Source organism: Stegastes partitus, unplaced genomic scaffold (assembly GCF_000690725.1).
Source record: "Stegastes partitus isolate 25-593 unplaced genomic scaffold, Stegastes_partitus-1.0.2 Scaffold274, whole genome shotgun sequence".
Classification (NCBI taxonomy): domain Eukaryota; kingdom Metazoa; phylum Chordata; class Actinopteri; family Pomacentridae; genus Stegastes; species Stegastes partitus.
The window spans coordinates 280,999-301,487 of NW_007578005.1; the positions used below are offsets into that span (position 1 = coordinate 280,999).

General features: G+C 38.5%; 1 protein-coding gene across 5 annotated transcripts; it reads left to right on the top strand.

Annotated features, from left to right (window-relative positions):
• Positions 1-313: 313 nt before the first annotated feature.
• Positions 314-19,850, top strand: LOC103357787 (muscleblind-like protein 2a). 5 transcript variants are annotated; one of them, XM_008282489.1, is made up of 10 exons: positions 314-563; positions 4,638-5,308; positions 9,490-9,654; positions 9,748-9,975; positions 10,097-10,351; positions 11,879-11,932; positions 12,319-12,475; positions 13,473-13,508; positions 14,221-14,315; positions 16,605-16,703. In XM_008282489.1, the coding sequence occupies exons 2-10, from the start codon at positions 5,135-5,137 to the stop codon at positions 16,617-16,619; spliced, it is 1,179 nt and encodes a 392-aa protein (XP_008280711.1). In that variant the 5' UTR covers positions 314-563; positions 4,638-5,134; the 3' UTR covers positions 16,620-16,703. The 5 variants fall into 5 exon arrangements, with proteins under 5 accessions (XP_008280711.1, XP_008280713.1, XP_008280710.1 ...); XM_008282491.1 differs by having other exon boundaries at positions 14,263-14,315; XM_008282488.1 differs by lacking the exon at positions 14,221-14,315 and having other exon boundaries at positions 16,605-19,850.
• The last annotated feature ends 639 nt before the right edge of the window (positions 19,851-20,489 follow it).

Consider the following 20,489-nt stretch of genomic DNA (forward strand, 5'->3'; position numbering starts at 1 on the left):
ACAAAACTCACATGGTTTTATTGCTGTTCCCTTGGTAACAAGCAAACCCTTGCCCTTTTAGCCTACTGGCATTCGTGTAGATCGTACCACTTTGCGGCCGGAGGGGGGGTGATAGGAAACAGAAGTTACACAGTGACCTAATTTTACGAATATATAGTCACTTTGGAATCAATTTAATGCATTAACGCATTTTATATAACATACTGTTTTAGTTCGGTGTGTTTTACATACTGTATATTACATTATTGGTCGTCTTCTGGATTTTCAGCGGAACCCGGGAAACCCCTTCATCACATTAAACTGACGATCGTACAGTAAGCTGTCAAAAGCTTGTTGCTTAAATCTGTGCAGTGCCACAAAGTAAAGAAGAAATTAGGTCGGACACGGAGAGGAAATAACAAGCTTTAATTCTGAGAACAGAACCAGAATTAATTGGGTTGTCGAAGGGACGTTTCGGGAACACTTGACATCTTGTTTTTCCTTAGTTCAGCTGCCGTGTCGTGTGTCCTAGCTGGTGCGTGATTGCCGTATCCTCCGGGAAGCTGCTGGTTCGTGATGATGAGGTAAGCGGGTCAGCTAACAGTGTGGCTAACGTAAGCTAATAAATGTTAATGTTCATGTACTGTACGGTTTTAGCCCGTGACACCGCTGTCTTTAGCTTGCTAGCTCGGTATGTGCGTTTAGCTAGCTAGACTAGCTCAGGATGAGGATGCAAATCAGACACTTAACCGTATTGTCGAAGTGTCAAACAGTGCAAATAGGACCGTGTGATGCTAAATAGTGTCAGGTAGTTGACTGTTACCGCAGTGGCAACGGATTTAAACTGTTTTCTAGCAACTTTAACAGAATTACCAGCACACAAGATGCTTTTTGAAACGACCTACAGTGGTGCAGTGTGTGTACATCTTGTCATCTAACCTGAATACGGCATTTACTGAAGAAAAAAAAACACATTTACCCTTTGGTCAAAGTCAACAAAATGATCTCCACCAAGGATACTACAGAGTGGCTATAGGTACCACCATTGAAGTGATCTCTGCAATAAGAGGCCATCCTCCTAAATGTAGAAACATGCTGATATTATTGTCAACATTAACACCAGAGAAACACAGTGAAGGTACTTTTGAGTTATGATAGTGCTTCCCTTTTACATAAGTTTATTTCCAGATGTTGCCATATTTTGTATGGTGGATTTGTGTGATAAATGAATGAAATACTCATTTTATCACATACAATTAAACAAGTTAAATAGTAGTTGTAGAGTCTATTTGTCAAATAGGCATGTAGTATACAGAGGCAATGGAAGTTCACTGTCCAATGAAATCTGTGTGGGTTTTTTTTGTAGGTTAATTTATCTGATGCAAGCAAGCAAGTAAAAAACAACCAATCACAGCTTCTGTTGCTTCTTGCTTTAGTAAAAAACATATAGGCCCTCCTCTACTTGCTGCTCCTATGCCTGCCTACATACTAAACAAACATTGAATTAAATGTACAACTAACATCTAAAAATATCTTAGTCCAATAAGCAAACTTTTCTAAATGTTAAACTAATAAATAGCTCCTACAGTAGTGTAACAAGCTGTGATGTCCTCTCACATTAACAGTCACATTAAAGTCTAAAAATAACCAAACCAAGGTTAACCCATGGCTTTTGAAGGCTCTGTAATTGCACACAATTGTGATATAAACATACTGAGGCTTTTGAACTTATAACTGATCTTCAAATAACATAAAGAAGGTTTATGACACAGGCCTACGTTTATTATACTAACTGTGAAACATGATGAGGATATACACCGATGTGGAGCATGTTCTGTAGGCACATTATCACATTTGGGAAGAGGTTTAATAAAGTCTTACTGGCTATATCCTTTCTTTGGTTTGTACCTGCTCATCATTGCAATACTAAATTCTACGGGTATGGATAAAGTGTTGAATTACATCTTCTCTAGTAATCAAATTGTATTCATAGATACAGGGAAATCAGGAAGCTTTCACACTGTGTATCGGCTTCTGCTTTCCTATTGGCCAATTTCTGACTGGGAGGGTCTTCCCAGAGGCCAGCACCCAGACAGGAAGGGGGTGGCTGGAAATGTTTTAGTCAGAGCTGGGCAGGCAGACTGTTTTTCACTGTTGTGAAGATAGGATCTTTGCTTTATGAATCCATGGGAAAGAAAAGGGGGTAAGAGCTTTTTTGTTGTTGTCATTATCCTAACGTGGAAGCTACTCAAAAGTTGTTTCTCTAGCCTTACAATCCGGGCCACGGACAGAAGTTCTTTAGTGCCGCATGAAGTGAGAGAGATAGGTTTTCTTGCTCCGTTTCCTGACTTGCGCCTAAAGGAATTTGCTGCAGTATGCTGTGGGATAGCATGGGCTGTTACAGGAGGAGAAGAAGAAGAAGAAGAACAGCAGAGTTTGTTTCCAATCCGTGCCTTTTGAGTCGCATAGAACACGTTACTTGCTCTCAGCAGAGAAACTTTTCAACTCTTGTAGAGATTTGTTCAGCTCGTGAGTTTACCACCTTTTCTGTCGGCTCAGCAACTTCCTGTGTAGCTGCAGGTCTTGTGTACAGGTCGGACTATCTCATTTGTGTTTAACTCCCAACCTGATGTGTGTGTGTGTGTGTGTGTTTTCTTGCTTTCCTTTTATGCTGTATGTTCTCCGGTGGGCTTAGAGTCAGCATATCTGACTGCAGCTATTTGGCACCAACTCTTCATGTCATCCTTTTAGCCGGTCCAGAGTAGCAGTGTACTTGAAAATAGAATAGTGAATATAGAAAAAGTATATGACTGAGATAAGATGCAGTTAGTGGATACTGATAAATGCACTTTTTTTACAGCTGTATCATAACCTACATCTTATAGCTCTATGGATTGGTGCTTGGAAATGTGAATATACTGTTACTGATTTATTGATTACCGTGACACTCACTACCCAGCTACACATTACAAATAGCACACTGTGGCTCTGCGTACGTCATGTTTGTAACATACCATGGCTTTTATTTGAGAAGCATGGTGTGAAGAAATCTCATGTGCTTCTATGAAATGTGTGGATATGATATTGCAGTTACTTTAATTCAGTTGAAATATTGAGCATCTGTATACCCCCCTATCTCGCTACCATCACAGTTTTAACCTGGAGAAAGATTTATCGGCTGGATTTTAATAATGTAGTGGATGCTTTTGCCCACAAAATGATGAGGAAGAAATATCTGGTTAAAGGTAAAAGTGACTCTCTTTAAAGGAGCCAATGAATTTGGCTTCTTTAAAGAGATGTTTGACAGTTTATCGGAGCGTATGATTCATTCTTTGTGGATCCATATGCTACAACCATTCTGAAGAAGTGTATTAGTTTCGCTGTGTTTCTCAGTGACATGTCCTGTTTCGTTTTCATACAGATTTTATGGTGAAGGCAGACTAATGGATTCGGATGAAAAATTTATCACTTTCCCAGAAAAATAATCGAATAGATAAAAGGTGGTGAGTGTTTCAGAAATGCACATGGAGTCTTGTTTTCTGTTCTCTTGCAGCCAATAAATAACCTATAAAATTCTGCATCGGCTTGTTAGGATGAGCAGAACTTTCTCTATACAACACTTACTGGATATCCATCAATGGGAATTTTTTTGTCTACATAATTTCCATGGCAACACGGTGATGCAGTGGTTAACACTGTCGCCTCGTAGCATGGTTCTGCCTTTGAACCCACTTTGCATGTTGTCCCTGCCCCCATGTGGGTTTTACTCTGGGTGCTCTGGCTTCCTCTCACAGTTCAAAGACACGCATGTTAGGTTAATTGGTGATTCCAAATTGGCTGCAGGCGTGAATGTTTGCCTGTCTCTCGGTATTAACCTTGTGATTGACTGGCGACCTGTATGTACCCTGCCTGTTGCCCAGTATCAGCTGAAATAGGCTCCAGCAACTCTCTACACGATAAGAAAATAGAGCTAATTTTATTATTTTTAGTATTTTTATTTACTGATGTGCCTATTGTTTCGTAGGTTGATTAAAATTTACTGCCAAAAAATATTAAAGCATGTCTGTCATTATAGCTCAGTTATGGTTTGGGTAACCAACAACAGGACAAAACTCAAAAAGGATTGTAGTGTGGAGGTATAAAAGACAGTAAAGCAGCAAATCATCAGAATCGAGAAGCTAGAAGTCGAAATGACAGGAGTTTTTATTTTAAAAATGACATTAACTATTCATTTAAGTTGCGTAATAATTTTCTGCCGATTGTTTTTCGCAGTTCTGGTCTAGTTAGTTTGCAGACTAGTGAGGCTGTAATAATTTACAAGAACGTGGTGGTGTCAGACTGTTGTGGCTTTATTATGGCTTCTTTCCAAAAGGGATTAGACTTGTCTCATGAGAATCTGATATGACTGAATATAAGCTGACTAATTACAAAAGATCACCTTTGTTATTTTTTTTTTTTTAGCCTAATCGGCTTTCTGTTGTAAACTACTAACGAACAGATAAGAAATAATGGTTTAGAGAGAACAGAGGAGGGTTCAAGAATAATTTAAGATTGCTCAGATTATGCCAGCGGAAGACTAGTGATACCATAATTACAATGACAGCTAATTAAAGTGCAATTTCAGTAACATTCGTGTTATTTTTTTTTTGTTCTTTCAGGTCACCAACAGAAAGTGCCTTTGAGAAGATATCCCCGACCTGAAGCTGGCCTATGCTTTCTTTACAGTCGCACTCAAATACCAACACAGGATACCTCAGCTTCAAGTCGCTGGTCATCAGTTTGCACAACTTCAGCATCTAATAGAGTGCTAAATTTGAGCCATAATATTAAAGGATAAGCGGACGGAGAATAATGACCTGAGAATGTATAACTAAAGTGGCATCATCAGCTGTGGAACAAACGCTCAAACGTGTTGTAGAAAAAGAAAAAAATGTCTGCAGTTTCTTTTTGATGGACAATTTCACAACGATTGACCAGCCTTCCCGTTTTTCTGCTCCAGCTGATGGAGGCCGTCAGCTGTCCTCAGGTTGTTTTAGAAGAGGACAGGACTTGCGCTTACAGTTAGATGCTCTGATTAATCTACAGCCTTTGGTGTTTAAGTCTTTAGACAATTAGACTGACTTCAGATTTATTGTATAGTGAAAAACCTTTGGACATGGCGTTAAATCTTTCTTCAGTACGAGACACAAAGTGGCTAACTTTGGAAGTCTGTCGACAGTTTCAACGAGGAAACTGTTCACGTAGCGATGAGGAATGCAAATTTGCTCATCCGCCGAAGAGCTGCCAAGTCGAGAATGGGAGAGTTATTGCCTGCTTTGACTCACTGAAGGTAAGACATATAAATGATCCTTCACTAAATGTCGGGAAATGTTGCTCTTCTATAAACGAGTATGTAACTCAAAAACATCCCTTGAAAAGAAAATCCGATTATTTGTGTCCCTGAACAAATGATTTCTTCATCGTATCATATAAAGCTGCAACCCGATCGAAAGAAAATTTATTGGCAGCAGTTTTGCTAAATAATTGATCATTTCACTCGGTTTTCCAGGAAAAATGTTAAATTTGCTGGTTTTAGCTTTTGCAGTTTGTCATTTATACTATTAAATAAACATCTTTGGGGGTTTTGATTGCTTTTTAAACAGATTGTTGACTGTTTTTCAAAAGAAGGCGTTGGAAAGCATCACATTGGGCTCTGGGAACATTTGATTAATCAAGAAAAGAATCTAATAACAATTGTACAACCATAGTATTATGCCAATTACCAAACATATTATTATTATTTTTACATTTTCCTACATTATTATTTTTTGCAGCCCTTGGGCTCAAGCTGCTGTGCTGTTTTTTGGTATCCATTTGGAAGAGCAGCTCTGATATTGTTCAATTTTTTTTGTACACTGCGAGGCTCGAACATAGTGTTAATAATAGATAAAAACCACTATTCTCTTGTGAAATCATAGGTAATCCCACACTTTTCCAAAAAATAGAGTGAAATACCTGTTAAATGTTGCTCTGTTCACTCACCTAATGCAGACGATTAAAAAAAAAAAAAATCTGGCAGCCGGTTGGATTACAGCCAGTTTATTCTCCTGCTTGCTCAGTTGCCCTGTATGAGGCCAGAGCTGCCTTAATCCACTCTCACACATTCACTATCACACCACAATACAGCTTTGCCCCCAGGATTATTCCCGTGTTGAGTCATCATCTTATCTCCTCACTGTAGGTTTATATACAGCTAGTCTGTGCCCTAGTGGTCAAGGGCCTGAAAGCATTAAGCACAAAATAGCTCCCTTATTCCTTTATCTAAAAGTAACACGTATTGATCATCTTGAATGTTGTTAAATAGGTTGTCATTGGGGTTCTAATGCAGTGTTTTAATTGTAAACATTATAGGCTATTTTAAATGAGTTGTTGTATCTGTTTGTATTAATTTAGTACCGTGCACTTAAAAAAAAATTAACTAATCAGAATAATAAATGTCCAAACATGCACAAGATACTTCACAACAAAACTACATTTTCCCAATTTTATTGTAATCTGTATTCTTGGATTCTCTATATTAAATGACTGCTTTACAACTCAGAGGTGTTCTGATTAAAATATTTCATCTGTTGTTTGTAATGAAAGTTACAGCTGTAGCTAACTGTGCATTAGTTCCCCTTTCGATGTAAATTTTATTTAATCAGCTGTCCATAATATGAAAAACACTGTCAGATGAGACAAAGGGAAGCACTAGCAAATTAAAAACTTAAGCTGAATACTGTTTGACGTTTTTATTTTTAAAAATTGCTTAAATTATTATTCAGTCGTCAGAATACAGTTTATGATCATTTTCTGTCAACTGACTTATCAATTTACTCACATAAGGCCCTAAATGAAGGGTACAGTTTACTCAGAACCAGACTAAAATGTCGACTTAAAAAGGCTGCCTAAAGGGAGTATCGAGTTCCTTTTGGGATTGAGCGAATGAATGTTAAGCTTTGTTTTATCGTATTTTGAGCGACCTATCTTCTACATTCAAGCTCAGAATCGCTGTGTCTTGTGAGAATGGAAATAGGAAATCAGCGAGCAAATCAGTTGCTGTAGTCATGTGATGATGTCACAGCTCTTCTTAATGAATAGACTTTTGTCTTAAGGAGTTTTTCAATGTTGTCTGTTCCTGACATCTCTACTGGTCATGTGTCCAACTAACCCAGTAGCTCTTTGTCATCCTTGGCCCTTACGTGTTAACACTAAGAGGGGGGCTAACCATCTGAACTATGCTATTCAAAGACGTGTTTTCTTCTTATTTACCTGTTTTGGCTTGTTTACTGCTGGTGTTGCCATGTGATTTGGTAAATTCAGGCTTGTGACCGAGAAGGACAGATCGAAACAGTTGCTGAGAAAGTTCCCATTCGCAAGTTACTCCTAACAGAGTTACTTTTATTCTACTGAAGAATGTGCACATGGTTTGGTATTGTAACCAGTATCTCATGACTTCCAGTAAAGCAGCTGAGTGTCTTGTTGATTCATAGAACGAGCTGCCTGAGCTGTTTAACGTGGCTTGCTGTCTCTACAGTTATTTATTAGTTCTTCCAGTTTTTTTAACGTAGCTGTTTTGTACCACATTTGCACTCAAACATCAGCACGATCACCAATTACTACTGAGGTTTTTTTTCCTTCTGTGTCCCCGAGATCTCCTAAAAGACGTAGACACTGGCAACCAGTCTTCAAAAATACTATCCTGTTTCAGACGCTCTCAAACTAATCTTTCAGCACACAAACCTGCTGCCAGTGTGTACATCAGAAACACTTTCATTAGCATCTCTAAATTACACTCTTTCTGTCTTAGCTGCATTTTGTCAGAGATAAGACTAATGACAAATTAATAACAGTTAAACTGACATTGATATTCGCAGAAAATAATCTAAATCTCTTGAGAGAAATGCAAATGAGTTGAAATGAGTTAACTTGACTGCAGAATGTGAATATGTAGGAGAGAGGAAGCTAACTTCTCATTAGGCTAATAGAAATGCTTGATTGACAGAAACGGCTTTGGTTGGCTCATTTTAAAGTCTAAAAGGAGGTATTAATAATCAAGCTTAACAACCAAACTGTTGGATTCTCACAGTTGGCACGCTCTGGGACATCCTATGTAGCCAGTCAGCTTTTTCTTTTAATCTCTGCTAATACCTATAATCATGAAGAGAGCTCTAGGAAATTATATCTGACCGACTGGTCTTCATCTCAGCCCTGCTCCCCACAGCCCAGTCTGTTCTATTCATGAGGGACTACTGTCTGCTATTTTCATTCAAAGATCTTTGCCAATGTCGTAAATGATAGTAGATGAAATCGGGAAGGATTGATAGTTGTGCATTCAATACAACTTTCATTGTAATTCAGAATAACAGAATAAAAACTGTTATGTTCACCATTTCTGACCTCCTGCTCTGACCCTGTAAACGAAGGCTTTAAGACTGTGGTTCTCAAACTAGAGGTTTGCCAAACTAGAGGTTGGGACCCCCATGGGGGTCCCAAGATAATTTCAGGGGGTCGCCAGATCATTATGTTAAAAAAAATAAAGCCTACATTTAACAAATAAATGTGTATTAGGACTGTCAAAATTAAAAATGTATACTTCTTCCCACTCCTTTTCCGGACTTGTTAATATTATGATTTGATTATATGATATTATTATTCTTTTTTGCTCTTTTTTAATGCTTTTAAAAAAAATGATTTTCTTTTGTTTTTATATATTTTTTCCCTTTCATTTGTTAAAAATAAATTCAATTCATTCAGAAGAAGAAGAAGAAGAAAATGAACGTGTTAATGTAAAGAGATTAATCTGTGGAATTAACACATTAATTTCTAATGCATGAACAACAAAGTTATTACTCATGCGATATTAAATATTCAAATTGGGGGGGTCCCGAACACAAACTTATGTTATCTTGGGGGTCGTGGCTCAAAAAGTTTGAGAACCACTGCTTCAAAACATCACATGTCCTGCAGCAGCTTCTGCTTTTTTGCAATTTTCCACAAAATTTCTCTATCTGTCTGCACTACAAGCAAAGTCTTGTGTCTGATTCAAGGGAATTTTAACAGCCGTCAGTGCTATGTAAAGTGGTTTTATTCTAGCCATAACTAGCTGTCACATCATGCAGATTAGCACAGCTGACAGCGTAGATGGCTATGAGGAGCCTGAGTGGGAGAGGGATGTGCAGGAAAATAGGCTTTGATGGTGGCGTTGGGCCCGGCAGCTTTTGCAGTAAATTTTAATCGCCAATGATTCTGTTCTCATTGTGAAAATCTTTAGGACAATGTAATAGGATTTGATAAAAGGCAAGAAAAGAACGCTATTACGCTTCTGATGTAATGACTCTGTGACATTTTTATCACTTATCGGTTATATTTCAAAGAGCAGCTGTAAAATTTCACGATATGGAACAATGAGGTCGTTCAGAGGAGTATGAGGATTACCTGCCTGCCTTCTGAGAGCTCCTCTGTCTTTTTTTTTTTTTTCTGTGAATGCAGGGCAGATGTTCAAGAGAAAACTGCAAGTATCTCCATCCACCTTCGCACTTAAAAACCCAGCTCGAGATAAACGGGCGCAACAATCTCATCCAGCAGAAGACGGCAGCAGCTGTGCTCGCACAACAGATGCAGCTCATGATCCCTGGACCCGGCTTGCAGCCTGTGGTAAGGACCCTCATTGTTATTCAAGAGGAACTTGTGTTTGTGTTATGTAATGGTTCTTGTCTCACTGGTAATTTATGTCCTCTCCCCTTATAGCCAACATTTCCTGTTACACAGGGACTTGGCACCAATACTGGTCTTGGTTATGGTTCGTACATGACACCCCTGAGTCATGGGATGAGCCTCATTCCTTCAGACATCCTCTCCAGCACCCCGGTCCTTGTTCCTGGGAGTCCACCAGTCACTGTCCAGTGTTCCTCCTCTTCCTCTTCCTCTTCTTCTTCTTCTCCTTCTCAGAAGCTGCAGCGCACAGACAAACTAGAGGTATTTTTGCACCACAATGTATGATTTCCCATAAAAAAAAAAAATACTTAAAGATTTGACTGACATAATCTGGCCACATGCTAAAAGCTGAACTCCTCCTCACTGTAATTGCTCTTCTCAGGTGTGCCGTGAGTTCCAGCGGGGAAACTGCGCGAGAGGGGAGACAGATTGCCGGTTTGCTCACCCCAGTGACAGCCCAATGATTGACACCATTGACAACACTGTCACTGTTTGCATGGACTACATCAAGAGCCGCTGTTCCAGGGAGAAGTGCAAGTATTTTCACCCGCCTGCGCACTTGCAGGCCAAAATCAAATCCAGTCAACAACAAGTCAATCAGACGACCGTGGCAGCACAGGCCACAGCTGCAGCCGTGGTAAGACAGAGCCTTATCCTTCTGAGAAGTGCTTGTCAACTCATTTTCCTGCCAATAGTGTGGCGGTGTCATTGTGTTTTGTGCCATGAAATTGCTGAATGTGGAGCACGACATTTTTTGTATACATCACTATATGCCCTCGAAATTTGAAGAAAACCCTCCTAAAGGGTTTTTTCTTTGTGGAAAATCAACAATTATCCAAGCCAAAGTAGTGATTTCTTAGTCTAGGGGTTTTTATAGTCTGACAGTGTGTGTGACGGTGTTTACATTTTGGCAAATTTGCATTAGAACACCTGTCAATCAAAATGAGAGTGATAGCAGGTTCCAGTTTTGCATTTTGAGCTTTTGTAGTAGAACTGTGCTTTTGATTTACATTTCAAGACTTGTGGAAGGATATGCATTTGCAATATATTGGCACATGCACTGAATACTTAGTATTTAGCACAGTATATTGCACCTAACAAAAAATAAACTGTTACAAATTAATGCTACTGACGATGAACCAACGTAACATTTTCCTCTTCATAAATTTTGAAATTTATTGTTCAAATTTTAAATCTAAAATCTGAAACTTGCACGTTCCGTTATGCTAGATTAAATATAATGGATTGTCAGTTTTCTGATTTGGCACAATTTTAAATATACTGTTAAATGAACTATAATAACTTTGCTGAAGCCATGTTGCTTTCCTCACTCTTTGCCCTTCATGTCCTCGACAGACCATCTCCATCACTTCGCATGTGCTTCATCATTTACCGTTACTTACATTTACATTATATTTTTTGTTTTGCTTAGTTTTGTTGTGCTTTAAGCTCACGAAAACAATTATATTTTAAGTGCGGTACAAGCCGAGAATACATCTGTCATTCCACCAAGAGCTTTAGTGTGACTGCAGTAAATGGAGCTCCACATTCGGCGCTTTATGACATCAGATGCATGGTTACTTCAGCTGTTGATTTGTGATATTGCTTTTGGCTAGCTCTCATAAAAACCAAGCCATCTTTCATTTAACAATAAAAGTGTTCAGTGCTTGCTGTGCGTTACATTAATATCCCTCCCTTCAGGCTATAAAATCAATGTTTGTATTCAAAATTACTTTTTTTTGTGCATAGTTGACCTGATTATATCACGGTAGTCATAGTAGAAGCGTTTTGATTCTAATTAACAAACTCTGATCACATGTCATGTAGCGGTATTCGGGTAATTAATGTGAAATTAAAGGGCGAACAGGATTGTACATTATCACTGTGGATGTGTGTTTCAAAAACAATTGATTATTTGTACATGTTGACCTACTAATGACAAAATCTCTAGCGTGTCTTTTAATCAGTTATTTTGGTTACTGTGCATGTATATTGTGTTTTATGTGGTATACTACATTCAGATTATTTTGTTTTGTTTTCCCCTTCTCACCTATCCACAATGCTGTCCCCCATGATGCACCTCTGCTTGCTGTTACCTGTATGTTAATACGCTTGAATCCCATTGGCCCACTGCCATCATGTGCTCGCTGCCTGCTATTAAAAGACTCAGTCGACTGCCAAAGCAATGAAGCGACCCCTCGAGGCAACTGTAGACCTGGTATTTTCACCTTTTGCTTTGCATGTAGCTATTAATTATACTGAAATAACTTTAAATTTTTTGTCATTGTGGTTTACAGCTTCTTCAAGTATCATATAGTCCTCGTGTACACAGTCAGTCACCATCAGTATCTTTTAAGTGCTTAAGTTATCAAATATGTTTTACATTTTGGTTTATTACATTATTCCAGTCATCTCTGTATCCTACAGCTGTGGTTGATTTTTTTTTTTCATCATTTGGCAACAGTCATCTTTAATGTTTAGTTCTATTTTCCATTTTTTTAAGTAAATACTAACATATATTGTATTTTAAGAGTGTGCGTAATGTAGATGAGTAGAGTGAAGGAAAATGTGGAAAACTTCATTTCTGCTCTTGTCACTTTTCAGGCCTTTCCCCACAGTGTCCTGCAACCCTTACCAAAGAGACCGGCTCTTGAAAAGAGCAGCTGGGCCAGCTCTCTTCTCAGCCCCAGCTTATTGCACTACCAACAGGCTCTGGCCAGCACACAGTTGCAGCAGCCCACTGCAGCATTTTATCCCACAGGTGAGTCTCTAAAATTGTTATGGATTCAGAGCTAAACCAGCACCTTTACACAGCTTTCCATTTTGTATTACATGTCTGCCTCACTGTTTTCTGGCTTTAGATATTGATCCGAATGTCTCACACACCTAGAGTTCTTGTTTAGCCGAAGAACTTTGCAGTGGCCTCTTACACTGCTCATAAAGGAGTCTGTTATGTGAGAGCTTCGAGGCGGTTGTTGTGACTTTCAGGACAGACATTTTGGCTTGTTATTGCAAGAAAACCAAGACTGTAACTAATGATATTAACAGTGGATGCATTCTGTGTAGTTTCCCCAATTGCAAGGCCCTACCACTGGCCTTTTTTTTTAATAGCAGGTGATTTATCTTGTCATATTAGGACAAGAATAGGGCTTATACATGAGCAATGGCTTTTTGTAGTCAGTTACACCAGTAGACCATGACAGTGTGAAGCAAGTCCAAATACACAAGTTTTGGTGTTGTCATGACTGATCATAGGACGATTTAATGACTTGCTGCAGCTGATGAGTTCCTCATTAACTGACGAGCTTATACAGGCTTTTTATTCATAAAAAAATCGATCAAAGAGGAAAAATACAGCTCTCAATCAGCCGGTTAGCAACAGTAATGGTGCAGTAATGCGTCACATCTGTGCCTTACCTGGTGTGACAAGTATTAATGTCTGTTGTGAAAAGATCTTTTTGCATACTGAAATATTTCTTATACCTAACATGGAATAAAAGTACAAATGTATCCTGTCTTTAAAATGCAGCTCTAGACTTGTATGTACATGGTATTTCTCTTGTGAATCTTGTTGATGTATTATGTAGCTCACCTTGACTTAAACTGTATCCCTCAGAAAACTGCTGTTTTAAAGCCATGAGCCTTTTTTGTGTGTATTTACTTAACTTTAGATCTATGTATTGTGGCTCAGTTTTTACTGAATTGATACGTGCCAATCACTGAAATACCTTCTCTCTGTCTATTTCAAAATCACACAGGTTCTGTCTTGTGCATGACTCCCGCTAACAGCGTCGGTAGGTCTCTTCCTTATCTTGTTTACATTCAATAGAGAACACATTACTGGACTCAGAGTTTTATTGTCATTCCAGCACAAGAAAACCCCACTTTAAATCAGAAACCCACATTTCAACCACATTTTAATATGATCAGAGAGGATAATTCTACTTTTTTCCGGTACACATTTTTAGCTTTGGGGCATGTTTTGTTTGCTTCTCTAATCACAAAGCCTTATATCTGGAATTGCTTGTAAGATTAATTAGTCCAAATCAAACACAGAAATGTAAACATTTAGGTGGATTCTGTTTGTAGAATTGCTGTGCACCACTAGGAAGGATTAGGAAATTTGATCAGCATCCCTAAGATTTGCCGCATTGTTGTTGCTTTTTAAAAATATTCCTAAATATTTCACATTAATAAAACTCTGCGAATGCCTTATAAGAACACTTTGATCATGTCGGGTGGCGTTGCTGTACATGCCATCTCTTGTGGGATGTCAAATTATGGACAGATTTCCTAATTTTGTCTCTTATCAGCCCTCCTTTTATGTTCTCCCCTGCTGTCTCGCTTTGCTGTGTGATCACATGCCATCTGCTGGTCTAACCCAATGATGGCTTGCTGCTAATGTCATTTTGTATTTGCCTGGCAAGAGAGAGAGAAACATTGCTATGGTTACCATAATGCTCCACCTCCCTTTTCATTGCTTTCATGGTTCCCTTCCTGAAAAAGTCCCCATGATGTACAGTGCTACGCCTGCTACTGTCTCTGCAGCAACTACTCCCGCCACAAGTGTCCCCTACGCAGCAACAGCACCAACCAATCAGGTTTGCTCCTTTTTAAAGCTTTCTGTCATAAATCCTTGAGCTTTGAATGAGTGCTTCATCTTTTAAATCAGGGGAGCTGCTTCGTCAGCATAGAGGTATCCTGCTTGCATTGCCGTCATTAAGCTTCATCTACCTGTAGACCTTCAGCAGAAACTACTAGGCTGCATCTCATCCCTTTCCCTTATGACAGGCAACACTTACTTAGAGGTCTTCCATCTTCAAATAGTGGGGTCGCATTTATTCTTTATTGCATGTCGTACGCTTTGTTCGATGTCAGTGTCTTTTCCAAACACAATAGTAGGATTCCACCAGACAGGTTTTATTAAATAGTTCATATTGTGTTTGTGTGTGTTTATATTCCTTATATTTTGGTCATCCAGACTTCTCCTAACTAAAACATTTGATATTTTGATCAGTTGAAGCTCTATGTAATGTTTATTCCTCACCAGTATTCTGTCCTTTATTTAACTCATAGTAGTGTTTAATACATGTAGAATCATGTGCATGTATGCAAAAGTGAATGCTGTGTCCAACGGTGGGTCCATTTTTGCAAATAAATGTCATTCAGCTGTGCATAACTCAACAGTTCAAATTGCAGTGGGCATTTTTAAAGTGACAAAATAGAGCATATTTTAGACAAATTGCATCCACACTCGAATCTGTGTAATTTTGTTTTTTTTAAATTGCCTTTTAAAAAGCTTTCTGTCTGTGACCTTCTTCAGAAGCAAGTGAACGCAGCAGTACACTTGGTCAAAAGAACATCACTTGACTAACTGTAATGCAGGAGACTTGTGTCAATCAGTTGAATTTGTGGGACACAGTGTTCCAATCTCCACAACTCACTGACTTTGACACATGTTCCTGCCAGGAGCGTGAGAGCTCCGGGCTGTCCCACTGTCAAATCAGGACGGCTCTGATGTGGACTTTTCAAAGCTATTATGCGCCTTTCTGTGCACATACTTTCTGCGTTTCCACAAGGACTCGCACGTAGTTCATTGAGGTATGGGTGGCTTATAAACATGGCCGTCCGGCCTCTCACAAAATGTACACAAACCAAACATGGACGGCGCAGGAAAGGAAACTCCTGGAAGGCTTATCTCTAAATGACAGCATCCGTATGGAGTTATTTGTGTTCTCAGTTGAACATCCACTTAGGATTCACAGATGTTCACAACATTCCTGAATTTTGGTAGCTTGCTGAAGTGTATAAACACTGTCATGTCCCAAACAGGAAGTGATCCGCTGAGCAGCTGGTAAAACGGCAAATAAAATGCAAGTCCTTTTTTTTTTTTGTTGTATTTACTGGCGACAAGTTGTTTCCAACCAGCAATTGCTGTCGCTGTTGTGTGTCCCATTCCTCCTTTTTACACCATTCCCTGTCCTCACACACTCAAGTGCTACAGCCGTGATGTCAGTTAAGTCTGTAAGGGTTTAGTGCTAAGGCCGTAGGGTGGAGATTGGAATTGAGCCAGCGTCTACAGAGGCGGTCAAGAAAGGCTAAGCACAGCGAATATAAAAGTAAAGCAGAAGCTGGAATACACAACAGTAGAGACACATACAAAGTAAAAAATCAGGCTTCAGATGTCATAAAGCATAGTTCAGAAATAATCTATTGTCTTTTCTTCATAATAAAACACTCATGTCAAAGTCCTCATTAACGGTTGCAGTGTTCCTATGGAGTGGATCCAGAAATGCTCTCTGAAGAATAATCTGTTCTGTGCCCTGGAACCTAAGAAGGGGAATTGGATGTGAGTGGTTATTAGAGTGACGAGCTACAGGACAGTCCGTATCTGTGCATCTTAGGAAACTTTTATTGTCGCTCATTCTTTACCAACATAGATTTTTTTATCACATGGGTATTTCAACAGGTAGACTGTTCTTTTAACCTTTCGTACTGCTGCATTCATTTGCTGTTTATGCCTCGAAGAAGATCTTTTACTGAAAGCTCACTAATTAAAAAGATTTTTGCACAGATTCGAGTGCACAGATGTTTTGTACATTCAGTTTTATAATTTATCGCTTCAGCACATCAGAAAAGTCTGATGTTGGCTGATTGGATTTTTCCCCCTCTCTAGATAAAAAGTGAGGTAAACAAAAAAAAGGTAAACAAGACAGAATAAGTCAGACATTCAAGGTTCAAATGAAATGACTACAGAGAGTTTAAGGCTCATTTCATTTAATCTTGTCATTTTTATACTCATCCTTACAGTAAGTTTTGACGAGCCCGTGTAACAAAAAGCATGTTGTGGTGTGAAACTACTCAGTGACTGTCTTTTGCCTTTGAAACAGATCATCCTCAAGTAACCACCAGAAACAGTCGTCAGTGCCATGTTGCTGCTGTTAAAGGTCCCAAACAGCCATTCTGTAAATATCCTGTTAACACCACACACGACATACGACAAGCTGCATGCTGACAACATCACTGATGAGAAAACATTAACGTGGCCTCTGATAAACTCCATGTAATGGCTCAGTTACTAGGATTATACTATGTTAGGTGTCACTGCTGTATGTGCACACCTTTGCACCTGCATTAACATGAATCCTGCATAATATGTCTGTTTCCTAAACCAGTTCTGATGAGGTTCCGGGTGCGTTTAGCCTCTTATCGACCTGAAATGGAAAGCCCAGTGAATACAAGGGGCGCTTCTGAACAAACTCCACCAGAAAACACATCAAACTGAAAACAGGCAGTGCAGTTACAGTAGTAAACGCTTAATACTAACCGGTATGTAAAACAATAGAAAAGTTGCTCACTATACATTTTATATACATTTTAAGTGGAAAGGATGACTGATGTAGTCTGAAATCAGTTTTCAGTGTGTACATGTTAATGTCAGTTGTAAAGGGGTCCTATATTGGAGATTGTCAGGTTTTTTTCAACCTTATATTGAACAAAATATGATTTCTTTTCTTTTTCAGTGGGTTATTTAAACTAAGAAAGTTTTGTTTTTCACATCCGTGATTGTTTTATCTAGTGCCAGATTTAAATATTTTTAACAAATTGGCGAAAAGCACTTGTTTTACCTTGAAACTCCATATTTTAGAAACACAATTTGAACTTTTAAACGCTCTGAGGGTCGTCCTCTCTGTACTTTACCCAGTTATCCCCAGAGAACTGGATCAGTGCTCCACCTCCTGGTGTGCCTTTGCATTGCATATACAGGTTGTTTGTTAGGAAAATACTGTGCAATTTATTTGATCCACAAATATTTTTTTCTAAATTACCCCCAGTTTATTATCTGGATGATCAGTTATTCTGATATATGACTTATTGATGAATCTGTAAGTAGATTTCACTCGTTCAACTTGACATAAACAAACCACATTTCTTAGAAGAGCCTCCACATCCATGAAAGTAGACTCAGTAAAAGGGTGTGCTCATATTCAAACTAGAGTTCTTGTGATCCTATAAGGATTGTGTGTTGAGTATCGTGCGGACTGTCGGTCATAATGTTACAGTCACTTGTCAGTACTGTATAATTTGAATGTTACAAGTGCCTAAGGAATTGTGCATGCAATGACATCTAAGCATATTTAAAGGCGTTGTGTGGAAGTCACTCAATTAAATCTATTAAACTTAAGTCACAGACGTTAGAAATAAATGTACATGTTTTGCAATGCCATGTCAGTGCATTAGTATTTTGTGTACACCTGTTCAGATTTAGTCTTACGATTAATTTCACTGATGCTCAAATGTGTATGTATGTACTAAGTATAAGAGTTAATATCCAGTTTTGTTTTCTTTTTGTTTCACTTTTAGGATGATAAAGTAGTTTACGACAAGGTAAAATACTTTTTGTGGTAAAGTAGAACCTAAGGAGGAAACGTAGTCACGTATGATTGATGCCACATTATGCAATTAGCCACCTCTGTGTGAACCTCACAGCCGACAGAGTGGACGTTGTGTCTGGTTAAGTCAATAATTATTTCTTCTATGTGCTGTTCTTCTGAACCTCTTTCGTTAATGGTTTTAGTTCCCTATTTGCAAGCAGCGTGTACAAATGTCAACCTTTCCTTCAGATGTTTTCGATGACTTTTCAAGAGATATGGCATTTGTTCACTTTTTCATTATGTACTTTCCTTATGAAATGTTTTACACATTATTAATAGAATATATGAGTATAATTGCATATTTTACTAGTTTAACATTAGCTAGGTACACTTTTAAAAAATGTATTCTCCTCTGTTTTATGATGAATGTAATTTATTAAACTGACTTTATCTCTGCTGGAGGTTCCTCAAAGGACCTTAATCTGTTAGCCTGAAAAACCGTCTTGTGTCCAGGAAATGAATGTCAGAGAAAAAGAGAAGCTTAAAGCATTTCATCCTTGTTGTTGTCACCTGTAAGGCACAACGAATCTTTGTTTGAGCAAGGCCATAGAATTGCTTTTTTTGTGTGTGCAAAAGTGCATTGTACAGGCTGCGTTTTATGAGAAAAAAAAGTAATTTTCACAATGGTGTAACAATAGTTTGTCATTAAATTGTTTGATTTGTTGCTGAGGCAATCTGAAGTTGCAGTGATAAAAGCCGTATTTTTGTAGGTGATGAACTCGTCGTCTCTCCTCACAGTGACACAGTTAGATTCTACATTGGGATATTTTGCGTTATTATGTAATGGTGAAACAACACTGTGTGTGATGCAGTGCATAAAAAAAAGTAATGTTTGAAATGTTAATTTTGTGTTTCCCCTGCATGGTAACATCTTGCAGTAAAAATATCCCGTCTGTTGATCGCCTCATTCAGAAAGCCAGGTGTTGATGGTTCAGCAGCTGTTTAAAACGTTATTCGGTTTTCAAAATACGATCGCTTTAAAGGTTTAGTTTGTCATTAGATAGATGACATTTTCTCCTTATTTATTTTACCTGCAACAAAAAAACAACAACAAAAAGGCATATTTCTGAATGTTTGTGTTACCTTTTGGGCAAAAAGCTTGAATGTCATGGATACACCTGCACGCGGAGGTTGTTTGAGATTTTGATCACCCAGTCAAAAAGATATGGACACGAAGAATGTTTGGTCTGACTGACTGACGGAAACATTTCTCTTAAGCACTTTCTCACCAGTCAGACGACTGAGAAGACATTGCTTTTTGTGAACTTTGCCTTATCTTTGATCTATTCACACGTTTGTATTTGTTCAGTAATCATGAATTTCATGCTATCTAATAAATAAAATCCACTGAACCTTTCTCTTAAATTATATCACATTAGCTTTTAGTTTGACACCACGATTAGAGACCAAACGCTATCCTGAAAGGCTAGATGTTGATGGGATTGGCTCGCTCGCCATCGTAAATGAGTGTATTAGCAAACCCCATGAAGCTGTCATGGCAGTTCGATTTGGTTCCATTCTGGCCTGAATATAAACATTTCCCAGTTTGTTTGTTTCTTTTTATTTTATTTTTTAATATTAGTGAAAATGATTTGTGCATAATTAGACATTTCACGTGGATAGTTCTGTTCCTGTAAATTCTAAATTGTGTAAAATCTGATATTGCAAATAAATAAATAAATAAATGTCATGTAAATGCCACGCTGTGTGATCTCTTGTTTGATTGTGTAATGTGTAAACTGTTCATTAGATTCACAAATGAAGATTTTATTATTTCTAATAGCTGGGTTATTTAAATTCTACATAAAAAGTAAGCGCACAGTTTTGTTTTTCTGTGTGTGTAGAATTTAAATAAGTTGTGTGTGTTCAGATGGGGCTGCTGCACTGGGTAGTTTTATTATAACTAAAAGTAGTGATGCTTCCAGACAAGTGTAATGTAATTGTAGAAGTCAGTAAATAATATCTTAGTGTTTATAAGGTGAAGCAGCTTTTTGTTTATTACTATTATATACACAGCATCCTCAAAATTCAGCAACAAAAATGCAGCGTTACCATAGCAACAGCATCCGGTTGCATTTTCCTCCTCCTGGATACACATCCTGGAGCCGCCGCCGTGATTGGACGAGCTCTCTTTGGATGTCACTGGGGCAACCGAATGATGGGAATTTTACCACATGAACGGAAATGTCACCGCTTAATCTCACTGGCTGCCTCCGTGCGGCTCCCATTCAGGCACGAGTGAGGTTCGCAGACAAGCGGAGGCGGCTATTGGACCGTTGGTACATCCGTCTGACGAGGGAGGATCCATACGCTTTTTTTTTTCTTTTTTTTCCTCCCTCT

Excerpts from the sequence above, each read along its gene's own strand:
- LOC103357787 (XM_008282488.1), top strand. The coding sequence starts at position 5,135 with ATGGCGTTAAATCTTTCTTCAGTACGAGACACAAAGTGGCTAACTTTG. Across the intron at positions 5,309-9,489 it reads CCTGCTTTGACTCACTGAAG|GGCAGATGTTCAAGAGAAAA; the intron begins GTAAGACATATA and ends CTGTGAATGCAG. Across the intron at positions 9,655-9,747 it reads GACCCGGCTTGCAGCCTGTG|CCAACATTTCCTGTTACACA; the intron begins GTAAGGACCCTC and ends CTCCCCTTATAG.